The following is a 23,304-nucleotide window of genomic DNA, read 5'->3' on the forward strand; positions in this document are numbered from 1 at the left end:
TATACAGGTAATTACTTTTGTGTGCATATTATTTTTCTTTAACTTTAGTTTTGGATTTTCTCTAGAAATATATTGATTAGAATTTTGGGTCCAATTTCTGAAATCAGAATTTTGCCAAGCTTAGATATGGCTTTGCCTGTTTAAGCCAATTCAGATTTTCCTTTAAAATTGATCATGTAAGGGGATACAAAAAGATAATGGAAATTTTTTGTTGTACTCTTCCTGACCAGAGTGGTTGTTAATCTTCTGTAAGAACAGAGGTGATATTAACACCTGCTGGGGGAGAAAGCAGACACTGTGAAATATAGATTTACTGACATATATTTAAAAAAAGAAAAGCAAAGTGATTAAATAGCACAATGTGCATGTCTAGCATTACTAAAACAGCAGTGTTTTTCCTAAAGAATGCAAATCCTTACCTTGAATGTGAAATTTCTTAGTTCATTATAACGTTCCATGACAGAAAGATTTCTGGGGAAAAGGATACCTTAATGAACTTTTGCTGTTATCCGATCAGCTTTAATCAATTTTCGACATTCTTCTTTGTATCATTCTCTTTTTTTGTGTGTGTCATGCTCTTCGGCTGCAGGAATTATCACACACCTACTGTCGAAAATTGTTATTTAAATTTTCATTCCCATGCTTCCAACTTCATTACTTAAAATACCTTGCACTAGAACTCTGAATTGCAGAGTTCTAGTGCAATAAGCCTTTGCAAGATTAAAATTGTTGCTTTCAGTGTGGCCTGGAAGTTTTTTTGATGACTAATTTTTAAAAAGCCCGACCTGCCAATTCCGTTGTATTTATTTATTCATATTTTATCTGAAATGTTGCCAAATGTAGCATGAGTCAAAAGTTTAACTTTTGTGCTGTTGACCATTCTAAAACTGAGCTATTGTAAGCTATTGAGCTATTGCATTTTGACGTGCTTTAATTTTCCACCGCAACACGCAAACTTCCCCATTCACTCAATGCGTCATAGTTTCACACAACATCGCTTAGGATTTGTTGCTGCGCGTTTGCGCAGTGTGAAGGAAAGAGGAGACCAGCTGCACAGGCAGGCTGCGAAATGAGATGCAGGAGATGGTTTGTGTGATCGGCAACAAGAGAGCGTGATCGGCGATCACCGATCATACACTTTTTCACGGAAATTGGCCGATTATAATCGATGGCCGATCGATCGGCACACCTCTACTGTATACATTTGACTAGTCTGATAATAGTTTATTATACAATACTTGAAAAGCTATTACAAAATAGAAAAGGCATCATAAGGACTCTCCCATGGCAACCGAGGTTCTCTTGTGCTCCTGCATTGTGTCTTGTTGAGTAGGAGACGATCCTGCTCACTAAGCTTTGGGACACAGCAGAATGTTCTACAAAAGTATTTTTTCTGTATTCTGGAAAATCCATTTTCCTTTGAAATTGCTTCTTATCTCTGTTCTTTTGCTGCCTTAACTTCAATCACCTCAATGGTAACATTGAGTCTGCTTCAGTCAGCTATAGCATCCACAATGAAGAGTGTTTCTGTCATTGTGACTTGTTGGGGCTTTTGTAGGGCATGTTTTCTGATTGGAAAAAGATTGGACGTTAGAGTTTCCCAGTGACAGATCACATCTTAGGGGAAAAAAATTGATCGTCCTTTTACAGTTAATAACCGATTTTTCAATGCTTATTCATTTTTAACACTATATTTCTGTATTGATCTTGAGGATTTTTAACATTCAGCCGAATCCTTTCGCTTTATTTTCTTTGCTCTTCTTGCATTTAGACTTTGGTCCTCCAATAGCTGACAAACATGGTCACTATAGCAACACACAGGTAGGTAGAAGGCTCCAAAATAATTGTCAGGAAGTATTGGTCGTGCAAGCGTGCAAAATTACAGTGCAATGATGGCTGGGTGTGTATGTGTGTGGGAACAGTCTGGTGTGTGTATTGAGTCGTGATCAGTAGGACACACTGGGTTTCATCTGGTTTTGAGTCGTTTTGGTTGGAATGGAGTTTTTATGAGCTGCTTTACTCAGATCCGTCTGACATATTTCACTTATCACAGCAAAATCTAGCCATAAACTCATAAAACATGTTGGAGAGCAACAACCATGAAAGAAGCTGATGTTTTGGTCTTCTATAAAGACAGCATGGATGAATGAACAAAAAAAAAATGTAAGGGTAAATTGAGTGGTTGATAAACTTGTGATGAATCATGGTGACACAGAAGAGGCTGGCTATTGACACAGCAAGCCAGTGTGTTATGGTAAGCCTGAAAAATGTTTCTCTGGCTCAGAGCCACAGCAAAACACTGAGCGAGTAACAAGTGAGTTGGTGATTGTACTGAACTACTGCTAATCATTCAAACACGCTCCCAAATATTTGGACAAATTAAAAATGTGCTGAGTATTTTTTGTATTGCATAAAAGTGTCCTGAATTGATAGGTGTGTTGAACAAAACCTAGTCAGCAACAAGCAGCAAAGCTATGAACATTTTATTCACATGATTTCCTTTTAAAAAAAACAAAAACACAACAACAAGTCTAGACCTGTCTATTTCGTTTCAATGCATGGAGTCGGTTTGAGTCAAATCTCAGCTGGTGACTTGAAAAACGTGTTGTGGACACAAATCTTTGTAGTTATGCTGGCATGTGTGCTCACTGTTAGGTTTGTCACGGCCACTGCTATAAATTACTCTGTTAGGCAACCATAGAATAGATTGTGTGTGGCCTTTCATCAGCACATATTTTAATAAGTCTCTGTTACATGATCCTGAGGAAGACTGTCTCCTGTGAACACATGCAGCAGGCATTCACACGACCAGACAGTGTGGACCTTAGGCAATTTCAATTATAGCATTTTGTTCAAAGCGTAAAATATTCACAATCCATATCCTCTAACTATGATTTAAAAAGCAAAAAACAATTTTTGGTGAGGACTCCAAAAAGCATGTCCTTTGTATGTCATTTCCCTGAAGCCGTTTTTGTCGTTTATCTAGTTTTGGTGCTTTACTTAATCCTTCTTTTTCCAATTTTTTTGTGTGCAGTCAATACACAATGGATTGCAGTGAATGTAAGACTTTTGTGATGATTCATTTCCTCATCTGCAGGTGAATCTTCTGAAACAAATCTTGATGATGAAGCGAATCATTTTCCAAAACTCATTTTCTGCAACAGTAGCCCAGTGAGAAAATGGGTTTCGGAAATGTTAGCGTGATGGACGGTCAGGCATTTTCCATTACAGCAGGAAACACCTTGTGGTAATTTTAGTAATGCAGGGCAGAGTGTACATACCTGGCCTTGCTTCAGCTCTCTGTTTAATTTTTATTTTTACTTGGAAAGGTGTACCTGATTGGGAAACTTGTGCAACCGTTTGTGTGACTTTCCAGTTGTAATAAAAAGGCTTTATTTGGTCTTTAGAGAGTCATTCAACTCCATCAAAAAAGTGGTGGCATATGCTAAAGTACATATGATTTGGAACATTGTTCTGTTTTGTTCATGGTTGCAAAATGAATTTCTAAAGATAAAGCGTTGGATAGAAAAGAGGAAGACATGGTTAAGAACAGTGAAGTAAGATTGTTTGTGAATTATTGATTTTTGTTCTAAGAAGTGTTGGCTTTTTTAGGTCACCAGACATTTTGTTGGTGTTTTCCTCATTCTAACAGAAGCCTGTAAAATGTATGCTGATGTCAAACCTACCACATAGTACTGGAGAAAAGGGTGTATGTATAAAGTAACTATTAAACAGTTTTCAGTTTCAATAATTGACCTGAGCAATGAGCTCGAGCTGCTGCTGCAGATGGCCTTCTTTGTAGAAAAAGAACTTGAAACCACTAATGCAGTGGTTCTTAACCTGGGTTCGGTACCTCAAAAAAGGTTAAGAACCACTGCACTAATGTTTCTCAAGAGGAGCCATGGGGTAAACCTAAAGTCAAATGGTTGTTTTTAATGAGAAGTGACTCATTTCTGACCATGACAAGTAGAGATGAGCATTTCAAGCTGCAGCACAAATCCAGAATCCCATTCTATTCACAGTACAGCCTGAGGAACATACTCCTCTGTAGAGACGAGGTAACCTTTAGTCCAAACAGTGAAACTGTTGTTCAGCTTTAGTTCTGATGCTTAAGTAGGACACAGATTGCCTCTTATTCCACTGTGAACTGGTACCAAGGATACCAGTGGATATATGTCCGGAGATGATAGCTTCTCTGGACATCTGGAGTAAACAGAGCTTGCTCAGCCAAAACCTGATCAGTGTGCACCTTGTCTCATATGGCAACACACACACACACATGGCCTTGTGTGTGTGCCAACTGTGTGGGTCTGGTTCATAAGCTTTTGCAACTTTAAAATAGATTTTTTTTTTAAATTAATGGTTTGAAGCTAAAAAAAATTAATAAATGTTGGATTTTTGATCATGAAAAATAATTCCTTTGCTGTGATGGGAAGATTTAGCCTCAAATTTGGACTGCACAGTATATCGCAAATTTATCGACGTTGGAGAGGCACTCTATGCTTTATAAAAATTTACTACTAACTTGTTTCTTTGCCTAGTCGGGAGGTGTCAAACAACTTTTTCAGTTAACTATTGTTGATTGATGTAGTAAATATTTTGCAGTAGATGGTTAGAATGGTCATTATCTTGATTTCATTCATCGCATAGTTTCCTTGTCTAGTGGTGGAAAGGGATAATATTAAAGCTAAATAATTTGGACAAGAGCAGAAGAATATTAAGTATATTAAACTAAGTATTTTAAAAGCTGAAAAGCATAACCATGGATATTATCTCCTGCCTTAAATTGAAAGACCATTGATGGGGTGACATCAAGGCTCCCTCTAACTTAGAATAGGTGAAAGTTCATTGCAAGTGCTGCCATATAGGATCATAGATCAGACTGTACATACGCAGTGATTGGGAATCATGTTTTTTCTCTGTGGAACACCAAACCAAAGTCATGGGGCACTATCATGTATGTATGGCCATTGTCTGGCATGTAATGTCTTATCTCTTATCATGTCATCTGTGGCTTGACAGCCGAAATGTTTGGTATAAAAATCAGAGGAGGGAAATAAAGACTCAAAGGTCTAAATGTGAATTAGTTTTAGAAAATCTTGCTGAGAAACAACAGATTCCCAATAAGGACTTAGTTTTAGCTATTAATAGACAGCCGTAGGACAGATTTCACGTTTTCCTAATGCAGACCTAGCAATGATGACCTAGCCGAATGGACAAAGCACCTCTTAAAATACCAATTTGCCTGTTGGTCGGCATAACTTTAACATAAATAAGTTACCTATCATTGTGAAAGCTCTGTACAAAAAAAATGGCTTTTTTATATTTCTGAGGCCCTGCTGTTATAGATGACTTCTTTTACTTGCATAATGGAAAAAAAGTTACCATTTCCCCCCCCATGTCTGTTCTCTAAATATGTGTTTATAGACTTAAGGAAGGCGTTCACTGTGACTCATTTCAACCATGTTGTCTTTTCCTAATGCAGTAAATAGGCAAAAAAAAGTGAGTGCTGGGAATGACACAACACTGAGAAATAACATAGTTCCATATGAAAACAACTAGTTTATTTTCTTTTAAATCAAACACTAATCAATTTATTCAAACAATTTTGTAGTATATTTTGTCTTAGATGGATCTAATGAGACAAACCCAGTCCACTTTTACCCGATATTGTCTCAGTGTTTGTTAAAAATATGTCATCTAGATGACCATTAAAGGGTTACATAACCTGAGCTTTGGGCATGCCAAGGCATGCTGTGTCCCATACGCTATTTACAATGTTTAATGGATGAGTACTGCTGTGTTACTTAAGATGGTACAGATGCAGCTTTCCATGGCTGCTGTGGAAAGCTTTACGTATTTGTCTTTTTCTTTAGCCAATGCAGAGGTTATTTTCCCCTTTCTCTTCCCCAGCTGTTCTCTTTAAGTTTTAACAGCTCAAATCTAGTTGGAACTAGTTTCTCCACCATCATATTGAGACTTGAGCTCAGCTGCACCACACAGTCTCCTTTCTCTACATAAATTTTATTGAAATGTTTTATTAAACAAATTACCTGGCCTAGCCACCCTTCTATAATAGTCACACAAAAATATGGCACGGTGTACTTTCTGCAAAAATAATGTAAAGTTCTGTCTGAAAACAAAAAACACCCCCAACTTTTCCAGTAGTCATTTAACCCCAGATTGCAATGTTAACATGATTTAGCTGCTTTTCCCCACAAACATTTGAGTACATATCTTTTGTGTTAGTGGTTCAAAATAGATAACACATCTGCTCAGAAGAGGGCAACATTGTGTCATGGTTAGTCTTGAACTGTCAGCTTTTGGTTAAATTAAAAGCAAGATAGCAGAGCAGAATCTGTAACAATACAGGTCTTTTACATTGAAAATGTAAAAGACAGTTCGTGTGATGCCATCACCAATAGCCATGCGACCTAACATTGTACTTTAGTTGCTGTTGTGTTGTATAACACAGCATTGAGCAATAAGATGACTTTTGACAATGATCGTGATGTTAACCCACATGACATGATAAAGAGCTTATACCTTCTGTTGTAATCTGCAACAATTTTAATCTGTGCTGCATTCTTTACCCTCCAGGGGGCACTGTTTAGTTATCGGAAATGCTTGGAGGGGATAACTGGTATCAGTTAGTGGATTGCTACTTTACTCTTGTAGCACTGGGAAACTGCCACAGTTCTTGAGAACAAAGGTTATTTTTCTTTTGAAGACCAGTTTAGTATTGCATAATACAAGACACCTTAATGGGGCTTTGTTTTGCTTCTTCAGTTGAAACTATTTTTCACTATAGCAAGAGTAAATCAGACTAATGGGTGATTTTTTTAATTTTTTTTATTTTTTTTAAATTAAATTACTTAAAAAGTACTGATCCATTTGTCACATTTTTTTTATGCTTTTAGATGATATCAAATGAATCTAGATATAGGTGTGGAAATAAATTGTCCCACTAATTATTGTGATAAACTATAATATTGTCTCAAGACTGTTTACAATAATGACATAACAATGCAATGTTACCAAAGACCAATGAACTTTAATTTTGCAAAGAAATCTTACAAAATTAAGCTGGAATGTATATTAAATATCCTAAATATAACGCAACAAAATATAATAAATAAAATACAAAAAAGAGAAAGAACCACACACAACCTAAATCATGACAAAAATGTATTATGATCTCTCTGTAAGCAAAATCGCCCTCAAAAAAATATTAATCAGAATAGAAATTATCCAGCTAATTTTAATTTACCATGCTATTAATTGCTTATTGCGACAGGCTTATCTGGACTTCTGACTGCATTATTCTCAAATTACAAAATACTCTATGAATATGAGTGAAGAAGCTGGAGAAGAAAGAGCTCCTATGACCTTCACACATGCCCTTGCTTTCAGGTTAAGTATTGACTCATCTTCCATCTGTGCAGTCGATCGATAACTTTATTTTGAGGTTAGAAATGTGAGCCTACAGAAGAGAAGTTCACATTAGCGTAATTGTTGAAGTCGGGCAGAACAATGGACTATGGACATATGAAACCAACATGTAGGTTTCCATTAAGTCCTATCTTAATGCAGCACAGATTAGTTTTTTTTATTTGCGCATAGAAATGTGACGTGATGTTATGTTTTCAGTGAGGTATTCTTGAATGACAATTTATTTTTTCCAAAATATTTAAGAACACTAGACATTTTCTATATATGAATTTGGGGAAAAAATAAAACGATTAGGAAAAAAATAAAACACATTTTATAAAGCACTATTGGAGTTACAACTGTACAATGTTTAACAGTCATATTATGTCATTCCTGAATAAATTTTCTTCCACTTATTGGGTCCTTAGTAATTAGTTGTGAACTGTCATTCTTAAAAAAAAGAGGTAGTGTTTTCCTCTGGTGCGGTTATCTTCCCTGCCCATGTGGGTCTTGGTGATTCTCTTACCTCCTCCTTTTCCTGTTTCCTGCGTCCCCCTCCCTTCCTTCAACTATATTGATCTGCCATTTGGTGTCAGTGGGGTAATAAAAGTGGGGGTGGTTGGCTCTCCACTTGGTTAATATCCAAGATAACTTTAAACCCACAACACTAGAAACTGGTCTTTTCATGTAGTTGACTCTTTTGTGACTTTGGTATTTTTAGTATTTCCCGTCAGTGAGGGCAGTGTTGCTTATTTGGTGTGGGAAGTGGTTTGTAGTGCATCTTTTGGAAGTGACTAATTGTATTGGTCAGATCACCTGATGGGACTGAAATATCATTATTGCTTGCTTTAATGCAACTCTGTTCAAATAAATGACCAGAAGCAGTTTAGTCTTTAACTGTGATATGAGCTGTTAAATTAATTTTATGCAATAATTCAGTTATACTTCAACTCTTTCTGGAAGACGAGACCTTCCTGACAACAAAATATGTGTGTGGCCTTAATTAATAATTCTGTACAAGAATAAAGGCATTTTACTCCAAATACATAATTCATGGTACTGCTAACCACCTGTCACTACACACTGGGTCAAATAACATTGCATGGGCAAACAGGACGAGTATAGCGCTGTTGTTTGTGTGTGAAAATGTTCCTGAATGGATCGGCTCTAGACTTCCTCCTTTCTCATAACGGCAGTCGAACCCGTCAGTATTTGTCATTTGTGAGACAAAGCAGCATTCCAAGAGTGGGAAACCAGTCCTCAGGGAACAGAAAGGACCTCTAGTATGTTCTCACACACTAATGAGCACAAATGCATGTCATGTTTTCTGCAAGGATGTCTGTCTGTGTGGACTGCCCCCTCTGGGCGGGGCAGACCCACTCTTCCTTATTTGGACGGTTGAGGTGGGGGTTGGTCTCAGATGGGAGGACAGCTGAATTCTGGTGACTACAACGAAAACTTGAATGTTGGACTCATCGTCTGCTGAGGAGCGTTGAAGTTCATCAGGCCATCAGGTCTGAAGAAAGTAAACAAACAGAGGACAAGAAGGAGGAGGAAGAGCGGTTGGCCAGAGGAAAAGAAAGAAGCAGCAGCTTAAGAGGGAGAAGGAGATAAGAGGGGAGAGAGTGGGACAAACAGAAAATGCCCACTAACTTCACTGTGGTTCCAGTGAAAGACGGCACTGGAAAGACGAGAGAGGGAAATGAAGACGAAGATCTGGATGGGATCAACGTGCTAAGAGAGGAAGAAGATCCTACAGGTGAGATCAGATTCTGTTTTCTTTTACATATGTTCAGATGCAAAAACATGTTTTTTTATAGATTTCTACACATTGCAAACAAATTTCTGACTTTTTTTTTTTACTTTTTCAATCTGTTAGCTTGTAGATAAGGAAGTCCTTCAGGAAAGTTCTAGAGTTTGCTTACAGGATCCAACACAAGCTGACAATTTAGCTTTATTTTGAGGGTAATTACTACCTTTATTTTTCAGAAAAACTGTTTATGGCTCATGTGGGTGGATAATGTGAAAGCAGTACTACATTTTACTGAGCGCTTGTTCGTTGTCCAACTGCTGAATGAGATGGGTTTCCCTCACATGCAACTGCCACTCAAAGAAGTGTGACATGTTGACTGTTCAATTGTTTCCTTTTTAGCCTCAGTGTCCCTGCTACTCCATGCATTTACCTTCACAACTGGCAGTTCAATGTGTTTTTTCTTTTCTTTTCTTTTTTTACGTCACAGATCCCCAGCCAACTCCATCTTACTGTTCAGTTCTATTCTGAGTTACTGTCTGGAGAAACCCAGTTGTTTCGATGGATGGAATTTTAACGTCAAGTCATTTGGAAACTTGTTGGTATCAGTCACCAGACTTACTGATTGATAGTAGAAACAGAGCTTGTGGAAAAAACGGGCAATTATTATAATACTTCATACTGAAAAACGTATAACTAACATTTTTTGCAGGTAGCTATGTTCAAGAAATATCAGAATATGTATAATTAGCCTTCAGACTAATTATAGTCTCCCGGCAAAGCAAGCAGGGAGTGATCAAGGTGACAGTTGGATGTTACGATACTTGCGGATGAATATCGATTTTTTTCTAGGAAAGAAAATATCGATATATATTGCAAAATCGATATTATTACACAGCCCTAGTTAGCATGTTTAGCATGAAACTGAAAGTGAAACTATAGACTCTTTTTGCATTTCAAATAGTATTTTGATTCTTTACTGGTCTGTGAGATTTCTAAAACATTGGCAACATTTCCCAATTCATGTTCCAGACCAGAGGTTGATGCCCCTCCAACCCCCACTATATATCAGCAACTTTGTAATAATATTTTTAATAGGGATACACCGACCAATCAGCTGTACAATAATAAATAATATAATAAAAGGTTTTCTCAATTTTAGGAGATCAGTGATCTTATGCACTGCCGCTAAAGTCTGAAAATCAGTCATAGTCCCCTTTCTCTCTGCATCCCTCCAGGTCACGTCTGCACATGGGTGGTTAACAATCTTCAGCCCACGGTTGCCAACTTAGCAACTTTGTAGCTATTTTTAGCTGCTTGTCAGACAAAAAATTGGCTTTGACCAAAATCGTAATCAGCAGGTCTGGCTTTTTAAAAATTGGTGCACCCCTTATTTTTAGCAATCTTCTTATCTGCGGACAATCACTCTCTCTTGCCCTGTTTCAGCCTGAATGAGTCACAGACATGTTTGTTTGAGGTTTTCTTAAAAAAAAAAAAATCTTCTTACATCCATGGCCTTCGTCTGACTTTGTTTTAAATCACGCCACTGAATGAGAAAATAAGTCTTCTTCATTCAGGAACAGCCCCACTCTAAAGAGAGTTATAAGTGCAACTTGGTAGATCTTAATTATTGATTTGAAAAAGATTAAGCTTTTGAGTTTCTGATTAGCTAGTCACCAGTCACTGCATATCCAGCTGACAATTTTCTGTTTCCAGTCACCTGGTGAATTTTTTGTGGATCTTTATTAGCAACGCTACCTATGTAGTCATGCTTATACCTGAATTTGCTTGCACTAAAGTGAAAAAACCATTTACTCTGTAGGAATTTCCTTTGATTTGTTATGGCCCATTTATTTCAGACCAGTAGAGGAAATCATAAATGCCACTACACAGGAACTTCAAGCCATGACTGGTCACAGCGTGTAAACTTTTAATTAGCAAGAATTGAGCTGGTAGTTGGAAAGAGACCAGTGTTGTGAATTTTGTTTTCTGTTTGGGTTAACTTAGACCTTCTTTCTAACATACAGACCCCACCTTGCAAGTGGATGCATTTCTTTGTATGTTTATTAAAAGTCTCTTCCTTCTAGCTGAAAGCCACATTATCAATCAACATGACATGAGTGTACAGAGATAGTTCTGTTTATCTGAGCATTCAGCCCAGAAAGGTCACAGAGTGCACTTTTAACCAACTCCACTTTGACTCTCCATGTTTTTTTCAAATGTCTTTAGTCAACTTGCTTCTTTTACAGCATTTAACACAGCTCTGAGCTGTTTATTTCCCATGCTTTAATTTCTGCTGTGAAGCTGCAATTACAGCAGCCTGCTGGTTAAACTTTTACAGACTGTGGGAGAGTGAATGGCATTTATTGTGATAGGCGGGATATCATGCTGCTTTAGTTACTCTGGCACAAGCATTTGAGTCTGATGAATTGTATTCTGATAGTGACAGTGGGTGAGGTAGGGACACGATCTCACACAGAAATAAAAAAAAACTGGTGGATTCTGAGGTCTTGTACTTTTGCGTCACCAACTCAGTTTTTTCTTCTTTTTTTAAGCTGTAATACTGCTTTATTTTCCATCAACATAGATTATTGTTTTTGCTTGCTCACTGAAACACGAAGAAAGGTCTGAATTACTTATTTAGTAGCACTCTTATCACATAACAAAATCTTAAATTTTATCCGAGTTTAACAAATGATTTAAATTAGCACCTCAGTTACCAACCCATCGTTTTATATTTATTCATTTTCATCCGAGGTGTCTGATTTGGTAATAACCTGGTAGATGGATGGAAATCAAATCTCAAAATGGACACAGAGACAGGTTGAAGTGTTTTGTTTAGTTTTTTTGCATGTTTTGTAGGGAAAGTTCATGACAGTAAAAACTGCTGTTGGCTCATGAGCATATGTTGGGAGGACAGAGTTAAATAGGAGTCGCTGCTATTGATTATCTTGCTGGCCCATTTCCTGTTAACTGAGTGGGGGAGGTGAGACCCACCCTCCATCCCATAATGTAATAGACTGTTTTTTTTCACAGACTCGTAAATTTCCTCTCTGTTCCCCTCTCCATCTCTTTTTTTTATATCTCATTTGCTCATATCTACCTAAAATGAATGTTTTCTTGTTATTTTTAAAATGAAGAGCCATTTCAAATAGAGTTTGGACACCATTTCATAATCTCTAATTCACAACCTAAAGTTTTCCTTTAACTTTTAAAACTGAAAATCAAGCATGATTGCTCTTGTAGAATATGGACCACGTTGGGATGAGACATGTTTTAGAAAATTTCTATACACTATTTGACCTATTGCTGTGAAGTTATTATTAATACTTGGGTTTATGTTAATCATGCTAGAGACTTCTCTCTGGATCTGCAAGAGAGAAGTCTTGCAGATCCAGAGATGTTAGTTAATTAAGAGAAATTAAGGGGAAGGATTTAGAAAAGGTGAAGTTTTTAAAAATTTTCCCAAAAAAAATGTGGAAAACTGAAGCAAAAAATGCAAATCACAATATACTGTTCAACCTGTTTTCTGTGGCCTGCAAAAATAATAAGTCAATTTTTTCTTCATTTGTCATAACTAGACTGGAATGCAATTTCCAAAACAAAAAATGTATGAATTAATATCTTGTTTTGATTAACCTAATATCTTTTAACGTCTTATTGTCAGCTGGATGTATTGTTACACCCTACTACACTACCAGCTTGCCTTTAAATTTTTTAAACTTATTGAGCATGTGGGGTACCAATAGTTATCCCACTGTTGCCAATTTAGCAACTTTTCAGACAAAATCATCCAAAAGATGAATTGCCAAATCAAAACCTTTAAAAAAAAAAAGGTGATTAGCCGAAACCTGCAATCGGTTCATCCCTAGTTGTAACCTGATCAAGTCTCTCTGTAACCTAGAATCAGTGGGTCCAGTTTCAGTGATCTTTTTATGTTCTCATAGGATCGCATGTTATTAGCTTATAACTTAACACAATTGAAAATAAAATAGGAACACAATTTGATGGCAGCACTTGCTTGAAGCTGGGGCGTTAATGGAATTTTTAAGTGGCCTCTCTAAATCACTGCAATACTTGAGCCTGTGTGAAATCTTAACTAGCCTGCTTAATTTTGCATCGAGCTGAGAGTATGCAGATTTTAGACAGAACGCTGTGTTCTAGCAGGGAGTGAGCAAGGACCTAGTGGGATAGGGTGGAGAGAGATTGTGTAAGTGTAAAGGGAGTAAAGAGTGTACACAATGGACAAATATTCAGTGGGAGGTGACCAATATGAGTAAAGAAAGAAGTAATTTTCATATATCTTACAGGAATTTAAATTCCTGTGGTTTGCAGTGGAAGCCCCTCTATGGGTTCATAGCTCTGGAGTGGGTCTTCTCAAATGTTTGGTCAAAGCTGAGCCCTGTGACTGATGGAAGTTATGGTTTGAAGGGAGGTAATGAAACTATGTGAAAGTACAGTATTTTTAATGAATATAAAATAATGTCCATAGTTAAGATAACAGATTTGAGAGTACTCGCAGCATTTTTTCATTACTGTTTAGGTTTGAACTGAGCAGGGAAATGTCCGAGGTGCTCCTGACTCAGTCGGTGTTTTTTGCCCATCTGCCCTAGTCATGTGTTTCCTGTTTGTTTCCCAGTCAGATCTGGTTTTGTTTAAACCTTCTGTTGCACTGTGACCATTTTTATTTATTTTTTTATTCCTTTTGTTTTTAAGCAAAAGTCTAACATGACATTATGGTTTGCTTGGGATTTTTTGTTTTGTTTTTTAGCAAAATCTTGAGACAGACTCTTGAGACAGAGTACTACGTCTGCTTCCTGTCATTAAAAGGAAGCCCCAAAAAGGCTAAAATGCACTTTTCTGTTTTCACCATTAGCTACAATTTCTCCTTCACACTTCAACTGTTATGTTAATTTCAAGACTGCATCCTGCACGTTCACTATTCAGATTCTGTTCTCCAAAAACAGAATCAGTTAAGGTTTCTATTCACTGCCTCTGCAGGTAGTAAAGAAAGGTTTGGAAACCCATTTTTTAGTATATTTGTACACCAGCGTGTGTCCAACCTGACCATGCTGTGTTCTCAACTTTCAGCTGTGTGTTTGCATTAGCCTTGTTGCAAGAGGTCAATTTTTACTCTGCACTGATCTTTTATAAGGGTTGGCGAAGTAAAACCTTGTTGATTACTAATATTTAAAATTAAATCTATCAATGCCAATTAGATTGAAACTGTACTAGTTGACAATTAAGAGTCTAAGAAAAGCAGCCAAGAAACTGCCTTTATATGTTTCACACAATCCATGTGAGCAGATATTTAAACTGAGTGGACCTCGGGTCATGTGTTATCTCTGTGTTGTGACATGCTGAGGGGTGTGGTGTTGGGGAGAAATGCATGCAGGAGACACAGACATGAATGTAATGATCGAAGCACAGAGACATAACATGATATGATTTCAAAGTTTCCTCAAGGCCAGCAGTCGAACCTCACATTGCTGCAGCTAAACACTCAAGTTAAAGTTCAAAATGCAAGATCTTGTAAGGTGTGAACAACTATGTCCTATGGTTTATTTACTAAAAATAAACAGATAGGACAGGAAAAAAGAGTATTATGACACTCATCATTGTGTTGATAGCTTGTTTAAACAGATTTTACTGACTGGTATTACTGCTTCCTATTTCCCGTGCAGTGATCTCACTCTCACCAGTTGCCTGTTCTCAATATGGTATCTCTGATAAGCTCCTAGCCTGCAACCTGCACCTATTATAATGGGGATCTATTTTCCTTCCTCCTTTACTCACAGCATCAGTTGTGAGACCACCAAGGTCACACTGTCATACTTGCACGGCCTCTTTAATATGTATCTCTTTTAACCAAGACCAAATATAGCATATTGTTCTTGCAGTGATCTGCACTAAATGGCTACAATGAAATCTAGAGTTTACTGTCTTTTTTTATATTGCCTAATATATATATACAAAAATTAGGCTGTATTTAATTGACTCAATTAAAGCCTAATTGAGTCAAATTAGGCTTTAAAGCTTGGAAAGAAGGGATTCAGCATTTCATTATTTCAGTAGCTGCTGCCCCCGCGACCCGACCCCGGATAAGCGGAAGAAAATGGATGGATTATTTCAGTAAAGTTTATTTTTGCAAAGTTTACTATTTGTCATGTAGATTAAACCAGACTACACATGATATCCTCTCCGATGTTCGCAGTTGTTTGATGTGCTTTCTAACATGGTCCATTAAGTTAATACATTTTGGTTGTTAATTTGCCCACATTTTATTGCCAGAAGTGCGGTAGCTCCAACTTTCACTTTACTAACGACCGTAAATATTCTACACAGGGAAATGATTGATTGTAAATGTTTGCTAGCAAACAGCTGGATGTCGAGTTTAAAAGTAGAATTGGATTGAAAATATGCTGGTAATTTAGCATCTTAAAAATGCAAACGTTCCTTTGGGTATGCAAAGAAGCATTACAGCATTTTTTTGTGATGGCATAGTTTTGCATCAACATTTGTAGAAAAATCAACCTTAATATGAGAAAGAGAAAGTTGTTTTTAATCCTCCTTTCCAATAATCTTTTGCTGTCCTTGTGCTCTGAGAAACATGTAGATCAGTAGAATCTGATGCTTTATGACATACTGAGGATGGTGCGTAAGCTTGAAATTTCATCACAATATTTTGTAGTATTTATTACAATAAAAAAGATTAATATTTAGAACCTCTTTTTAGTGCTTTTCTTAGGCAGATGTATTGCTATGACTACACATTAATGCAAACCACTCCTAGAAAATATACATGTTTTGAAATGAGCTTCTTGAAGACACGAGGGACACTTATCTTTAATCTGCATGCAGTAACTATATTAATCATGTTTTTAAATTTATTACTTCTTACTTATTACTAATAGTAAACATGACAATTGCCACTAGGGTGCACCGATTGCAGTTTTCTGATCAATCATTAATCTTTAGAAAGCCTGACCTCTTAATACCAGTTTTGGCTTATTCAGATTTCTTTGTCTGAAAAGTCACTGAATATAGTGAGTAAGTTGCTAAGTTGGCAACAGTGCGGTAACAATTGTTGAGAGCAGGTCTGTCAGGAGATAAGGTCTCATAACGTGTAGATCTTAACTATCTCCTTTGCTTAGGTCAGTGGTCCCCAAACATTTTCCTGTGAGGGCCACATAACTTTTCCCTTCTCTGGAGGGGGGCCGGAGTCGGTTTATGACCTGTGCTGCCGGAAATTGTTGACGGGGGCTGGGGGTGGGAGGGGCATTTCTTGATTGATTTTTACCCAGAAAGCACATGGGCAAAAACCGTTAGTGAAACGGTCACTGGGACTGACTAGTATATTGAGGGAAACCTGGAATGCGGCGTTCATAACAAACACGTGTTCATCTGCTCTACTGCTAGCAAACAACCGTACTGATTAAATAACATAAAAGTCAAGCACTTCCCTAAAAGTCCAACAGATGGCAGCAATGCGCCATGTAAAACAAAACACCCACAGTTTACAGGACACACTTCCTGCTAAAGAGCCCCCTGGTGGTTGAAGAAAAATCCACATATAAACCAGAAAATACAATATATGAAAAAATATCTGAATGCTCTCTGGTATTATTCAGGGGGCCGGACCAAATGTGGCAGCGGGCCGGATCCGGGCCGTAGCTTGGGGACCACTGGCTTAGGTAGATAAGATTGGTTTCACATGCAAGTATCAGCTGATTGCCGATTTCCCAAAATTAAGGAAATCTAGGCCAACTCATTGGTGCATTCTTAATGTCAACAATACTCTTTTTGGAGTATTAAAATGCCATTAATTGGAATTTATTGTTGTCAATTTTTCTTGATAATAAATGATACGCTAATGCTAACCCCTACTGTACAACTTTACTCAGCCCTTTATGGATTTTTCCTTATAGGTTTTAGAGTTTGCCCTGGTGAAAGCTGCGAGTTGGTAGCTTAGCCGCTTTAATTCTGCAATCTCAGCTGCATTCTCCAAAAGCACGCAGGACCTATGTTGATGACTGGATTTGTGTAACAAGAAATTTATTTTCTCTTAGCTTAAGAAATGTAAAATGTGATCCTTTCGTTTCTCTGCCTTGAATTAATGTAATTTTCATAACTTTGGCTTGTTGGAGTAATTTAATTAAATAAGTTGACCCGTAAATACTAAATGCTTGTGCAAGAAATAGTTGACTGCTTTTTAAAGTGCTCAGAATGTGACTGGTCAGTCCGGCAGACTTAATTTTCCCTAAATCCACCCACTTGCTTTTAATATCTTTTGTCCTCATCCATAAACCAGATGTTGGCACAGCAGGACACCATCTGGTCCCAAACGGTTATCATATCTTCCTACAGTGGTTGCATACTAATATGTATGCTTAGAAGTTCTGAATAAAGGCTTAGATAAGGCTCTCGTGTGAATCTAGATGAAATAATTGTTTTTAACATGCCAGCAACAGCTGCAACTCATTGTTGAAGGTAGTTGAGGACCAGTCTGGACGCCTGTCTGCAGTTTTGTTTCAAAGTCCTGTCGTCACACCATCCGGTGGAGTGGCGTATTACTTCCAGTATTTGCATATGGTCAAAGAGCAGCCATTGTTTGACTTGTTAAGGAGGTACCGTATTTTCCGCATTATAAGGCGCACCTAAAAACCTTCAATTTCCTCAAAAGCCGACGGTGCGCCTTATAATCCGGTGCGCCTTATATATGGACCAATATTGAGCCACAACAGGTCTAGCAACTATGGTAAGCAGCCGCCGACTTCATTTTCCCCCATAGAAAAGGAAGTGCGCGGTGCATGCTGGGATAGTTGTCAGGAGGCTGGTTTGTTAATAAAGTTTGATATTACATTTAAAGCCAGGGGGGGAGGGAAGGGGGAAGAGAGACAGAGACTGCGGCGGCAGCGTGTCGTTTGGGCACAATATCACAACACCAAAACCGTGAGTGAAAAAACAACTGGGGCAGCCTACTATATAAAGTACTTGGGGACCACTTCTTTACAAATGTGGATGTGTAATAATAGAGTACGGAACAACTTGGCAACCCAAACGGAAGCATCTATTCTATGCGCCTTATAATGCGGTGCGCCTTATATATGAAAAAAGTTTTAAAATAGGCCATTCATTGAAGGTGCGCCTTATAATCCAGTGCGCCTTATAGTGCGGAAAATATGGTAACTGCATTTTAAAGAAGTTTGGTTGATTGTTTGAAGTCACATGATTCATTCTTGTTCTCATATGTCTGTTTCATTGCTGTTTTGATTTTAACACTTGGGAAGAAGTCGAGTTACATGACAAAATGTAAGTATATTACTTGTTGAATTTTATGAAGTGCAAATACATTTTCTCTGCGCTCATTTTTAGATAGCAGAGCATCCTGGCTAGCTAGTGCTTTCTGTCAAAATGATCTAATGTCATGTCTGATTATGAGTGAGTTTGTATAGAAAAGCAGAGAGAGGGTGACCTCACTGTACTGACAGTTACAAAGTGCTGCTATAGGTGCATACAGTTGGTGCTGACAGTATGAGTTCTCCATCTGGAAAGCTAAGTGGTGCGTTTTCTCTTTGCGTTTGGGAGTGTTTGTTTCTGTATGTTTGCTGGTGTGGCTTTGGCTGAACAACATAAATGTAAAGATATGCACAGAAAAATGTTTTTGTGAAATATGTGAGGCATGCTAATATCCTTGAGTGTTTTTTGTTCAGTATAAAATGTCTGGAAATATTTTTTAAATATCAATATCTCAAAAACTTTAAGCATGCACCCATAAATTGATTTCCTTCATTTTAGGCGATCAGTGATCAGCTGATATTTGCATGTAAAACCAATTCTACCCACCTATCTTTTCCACCAGTCTTACTGTGTCTACCACCTCAAAGTTCTGAAAATGACTGGAAGCACTACGTCATGTGCACTTAAAATTAAGCAAGTGTATCGGCCAGAAAACTGCAATCGGTATTCCTTTATAACACACCCTGTTCTACTACCATATCACTTTTTCTGTGCAAGCAGAATAATTATAAATGTGTGATTCTTTGTCTATAGATTTGTTAAATAATTTTTATTCACTCCATGAATACATATTTTGAGTTTATAAACAAAGTTAGAATGGAAAAAGTAGAATTCTGAAAAATAACAATAGGAAAAAATAAAATTTTGGAGTCAATAAGACAGATATCATAGGGGCCTAAGTATGCAGTTATATGGCTTCATTTAAATCTTCAGAGCAGATGAACTATACAGAAAGATGTAACATCTTTGTGGGAAGTATTATCTGAGTTTGTACTGCCTCAAAACATTCATCTGTGACACTGTCAATTTGAACACCACATTCATTTTATAAGTCAAGCTGATTATATGGTAGGTTCCACATACTAAACATATTTTACCAGTAAAGCTTATCCTGAGCTTTGTGATGGTGTTTTTTTAAATCTCATATTTTTTATGTTTGCCTACATCCAAGGCAAATATAAATGTAGATGGACGCTCCAGTTCCCTAGCTGATGCTTAGCACAAATCTGGCTTTACGGACAAACAGGAAAATAAATTCCACACCATACTGGTTGCAACAGGTGGTTGGCAGATCACACCATGTTGTGTACATAGCTAGCATATGTGTTTCTAGGTATGGCAAAGGTGCCAAAGATCTGCTCACATGGACACAAAAGCTGTAAAAGCCTGGTGTAAAGTGAGAGTTCATCTATTAAATTGACTGAAGATGAATACAGAAACTAAATATTGGAGTATCTTTGTCAGCCTGTTGCTTTATCAAAACATTTTTCCTATTTGTGCAAAAAAGAAAGATAACCTTTAATACATTTAAATGTAATAAATGTATTAATTATATATTCCTGTTGTAGATGTTAGGTTATATGCTCAGAAACTCATTAATCACGTTTGTTAGGTATTATTAAAGGCTCTCTGAACTCTACTCTGCTTCCATAATGGTAGAGGCATGGACTTTTACAAATTCTCTTTTTACTTCCTGGTAATCATCTCGTGGTTGATGTTTACAAGTGGCAGCCAGGATTCCGATGTAAGAGGCGCTAAGTAACATTGATCTCACCAGCCTTGACTGACCTGTCTCCTCTTGCTCCTTCATTGTTTTTTTTTTTTGTTTTTTTCCGATACTTCATCTTACTGTAAGAAGCACATCTTAAAACCCACATATCTCCTCATTTAAAGAAGCTTTCAAAAGAATGACATTATAAACCTGCGTTGTGCAGTCAGTTAAGCAGAGTTAATTTAGGAACATTTCATTTTTTTCTCCTTGACATATTTCAGTTCCTAATGATGGAAAAGAAAGACTGCAATTATTTCTACCGACTAAACAATACAGTCTAATTCCTATGTTTTTCAACGTGTAGATCTAAATTTACAGAATGAATTGTTTGCTTGTTACCAGTAGAAGGTGCTATAAGTCCCTCTTGCTTCTCTCTTTTCATCCTGCCTAAGGTCTGTGCATACTGGGAAATGTTGTACACTTCACAAGTTTAAATAAACTCTATGCTTAATAGGTGCGAAACATCCAGCGGTATACAACCAATTTCATATCCGACATGAATAAACCAGAACTCAAAGGTATTAAATGGAGCAGGGGCAACCTGAACAGTAGCTGCAGTGTTCAGTAAACGAAACAAATCAAGTCAATTCATTTGTGTGGAAAGTCCTTGGATTCTAAGACACAAATGTGGATTAAAAATGTTTAATGTGTAAGCTTTGCTACCTTATGTAGTCTACATCATTCAGCAGCACAACCAATCTCTTCAAACATCTGTGTTAAACAACGTGACCCATTTTTAATTTTAGATTTTGCTCTAGCATTTAATTACTTTCATTTACATTCTATATTCGAATTAAACACCCTTAATCCACCCATTTGTTACTCATTAAGATTGCAAACTCAACAGATTATTGGATTTTTCAGAATAAGAGTTGACTTGCAAAGTGAAGTGTGGTAAAAAATATTTTAAATACATTTTATAAATAACTGAGAAAAACCTTTTCCTTTTTTGGTAAAACTGATTTATTGAAGCTTGGTGTGTTACTAAATCCGCCTTCCTGTTGATTTGATAGATCTGCTTTAAGCTGTGCTTCGACACATCTGTCAGTCTAATGATGGTGGCAACAGATGTTTACTTTGGTCACATGAACTCATGAAGCCTGGCAAAGCTGTTGCTGGTGATGTTCGGATTGAACTGATATTCTTGGAGATGTCATTTGTTACTATCTACCTAAACTGTGTGGATGACTCAGGGTGATGAGTTGACGTTCGTCTCCTTGGTCACCAGCATATCTCACACTGACAAAGGGCATTCTCATGATGGGCATGTGGCCAGAAGACAGGAAGAGGAAGGACAGAAAGAGGAAGTGAAGCTCCGCTCTGCTGGCTTTAACGCCATATCCTCCTCAGGCCTCGACATTGCCTCTTGTTTTATAAAAAGTTCAGGATAAGCCTAATCTGGTTAAGTGATTAGTGCCCACTTCACCTGCTCTCTGCCAAACAGATTAAATGGCAACTAAAAAGAACAACAGTGGGGTGCTAGGTTGACCGGGGTAATGACTCGGGCAAGGCTTTGTCTGTCGTTGTCCTTTATGTTTATGTGGCTGTCTGAAGTGTTTTGTGATAAGGAAATGTAATATCAGATCTGCATACTTGTTAGAAATTAAATATTTCAAGTTCACTGAGTATTAAATAAATCAAATGAATCACCCTGTGGATCTGATGAACGCTGGTTTTACTGTTGGTTACAGGTAAAGCTGTATAGGTTGTTTCCCCTGCTGCGAGCTGATGGACTAATTGTTTCACCCTGTGACATCTAAGAGGTCTCTGTACTACAGTTTTCTGCTTCCTTTGCGTTCTCTGCTCCTCCCCTTCAGTGTGTGTTAGCTCTCGCTCGCACAGCTGTGACAGTGATCAGAAGCTCGGGGAGCTTGTGGGGAAGAAATGTGTGTGCTCTTCACGCGCATGCCTGTGCCTGCAGGTCTGTCGGTGGGAGGGTGAGGGTGCTTTGTGATGCATGGCTGATGTCGCTGACTTTGTCGTCACAGCCACTTTATACGCACACTCACACACACAAACATGGACACAGACTGTCACAGAAATAGCTTATCCTCACATTATCACACAGTGCAGCCAGCTTTCCTGACTTGTGCACGTCAGTAGAAGTATCTTTATACTTTGGACCACTGTTATTGGAGTTCCCCAAGGACCACTGCTAGGACCCTCTCCCCTCCATCCCCCTTTTTTAGCCAGGCTCTTCAGAATGGAGCACAGGGGCAGCTCTCGTCGGAAAGGTACGTTTTCCCCATTTCATGTAGACTTTGAGTTACCCTTTGCTAGTACCTCAATATATTCTAAAAAGTATTTCCAAAAAAATGATTCTAATAAATTCTTAAAAAGAGGGATGCATTCTGTTCACTTTGAGAATAATTTGATAATAAAAAAAAAAGTAGGATTAGTGTCCAAGAATAATTTCCAACTTTCTGTAATTTACCTGAACTGTATCTAGGCTGCTGTCATGTCTGATAAGTCTCTTCGACATCAGTTCCTCCACTAAAGACAGAGTAGCTTTAAAATGAACTGTACTACCCTGAATGAAATTATAATAAACTGATAAAAGAATAGAGAATGAGATGGCTGGGCTGTTATTTATTTGGACTCAACATTAATTTACGATGTGTGAATGACTGACTGTTGCTCCATCTGCCCAACAAATTTCACTTTAAAGTCATTGGCCAACCTTTCCAACCAGTTAAATTTTTTTAAGCAAAATAATTTTTTGCATTTTTGCGCCTTCTTTGTTCTTTTTCTATTATTTTATGTATGTATTTATTTAATCACTTGTAGTGACAGTAAAATAAATTTTGGCTGGGAGAGAAACATTCTCTGTTCTTCACCTTTTTCATCAGCTCTTGGAGTTCTTGGTACAATAAACTGGGATCTAACGTTGCCAGTGTTAGGCAGCTTACTGCGTTGTCACAGTCTGTGGCTTAGCGATTATAAATAGAGCGCGTGGTCATTTATTACCACGAGTAAGGCTGAGCCTAACTATTAGCACATCCCTAATATACCTGCTCTGGTACATTTGGACCAGCTGCTAAGCTAAGTGCTG

General features: G+C 37.6%; 1 protein-coding gene across 6 annotated transcripts in view; it reads left to right on the forward strand.

Moving 5' to 3' along the window:
* slc12a7b (solute carrier family 12 member 7b) overlaps positions 1 to 23,304 on the forward strand; it is a 64,495-nt gene that overhangs the window by 1,224 nt on the left and 39,967 nt on the right. The window contains exon 1 of one of the 6 annotated variants that reach the window (XM_008438447.2): positions 8,851 to 9,190. The exons of 4 other annotated variants lie outside the window; for them this stretch is intronic. In XM_008438447.2, the coding sequence (XP_008436669.1) occupies positions 9,073 to 9,190 (118 nt within the window). In that variant the 5' untranslated portion in view covers positions 8,851 to 9,072. Of the gene's footprint in view, positions 1 to 8,850; positions 9,191 to 22,183; positions 22,487 to 23,304 lie in introns of those variants that run through there. One more of the 6 variants, XM_008438450.2, reaches the window with a different exon arrangement.

This window comes from Poecilia reticulata, linkage group LG20, assembly GCF_000633615.1.
Source record: "Poecilia reticulata strain Guanapo linkage group LG20, Guppy_female_1.0+MT, whole genome shotgun sequence".
NCBI lineage: Eukaryota > Metazoa > Chordata > Actinopteri > Cyprinodontiformes > Poeciliidae > Poecilia > Poecilia reticulata.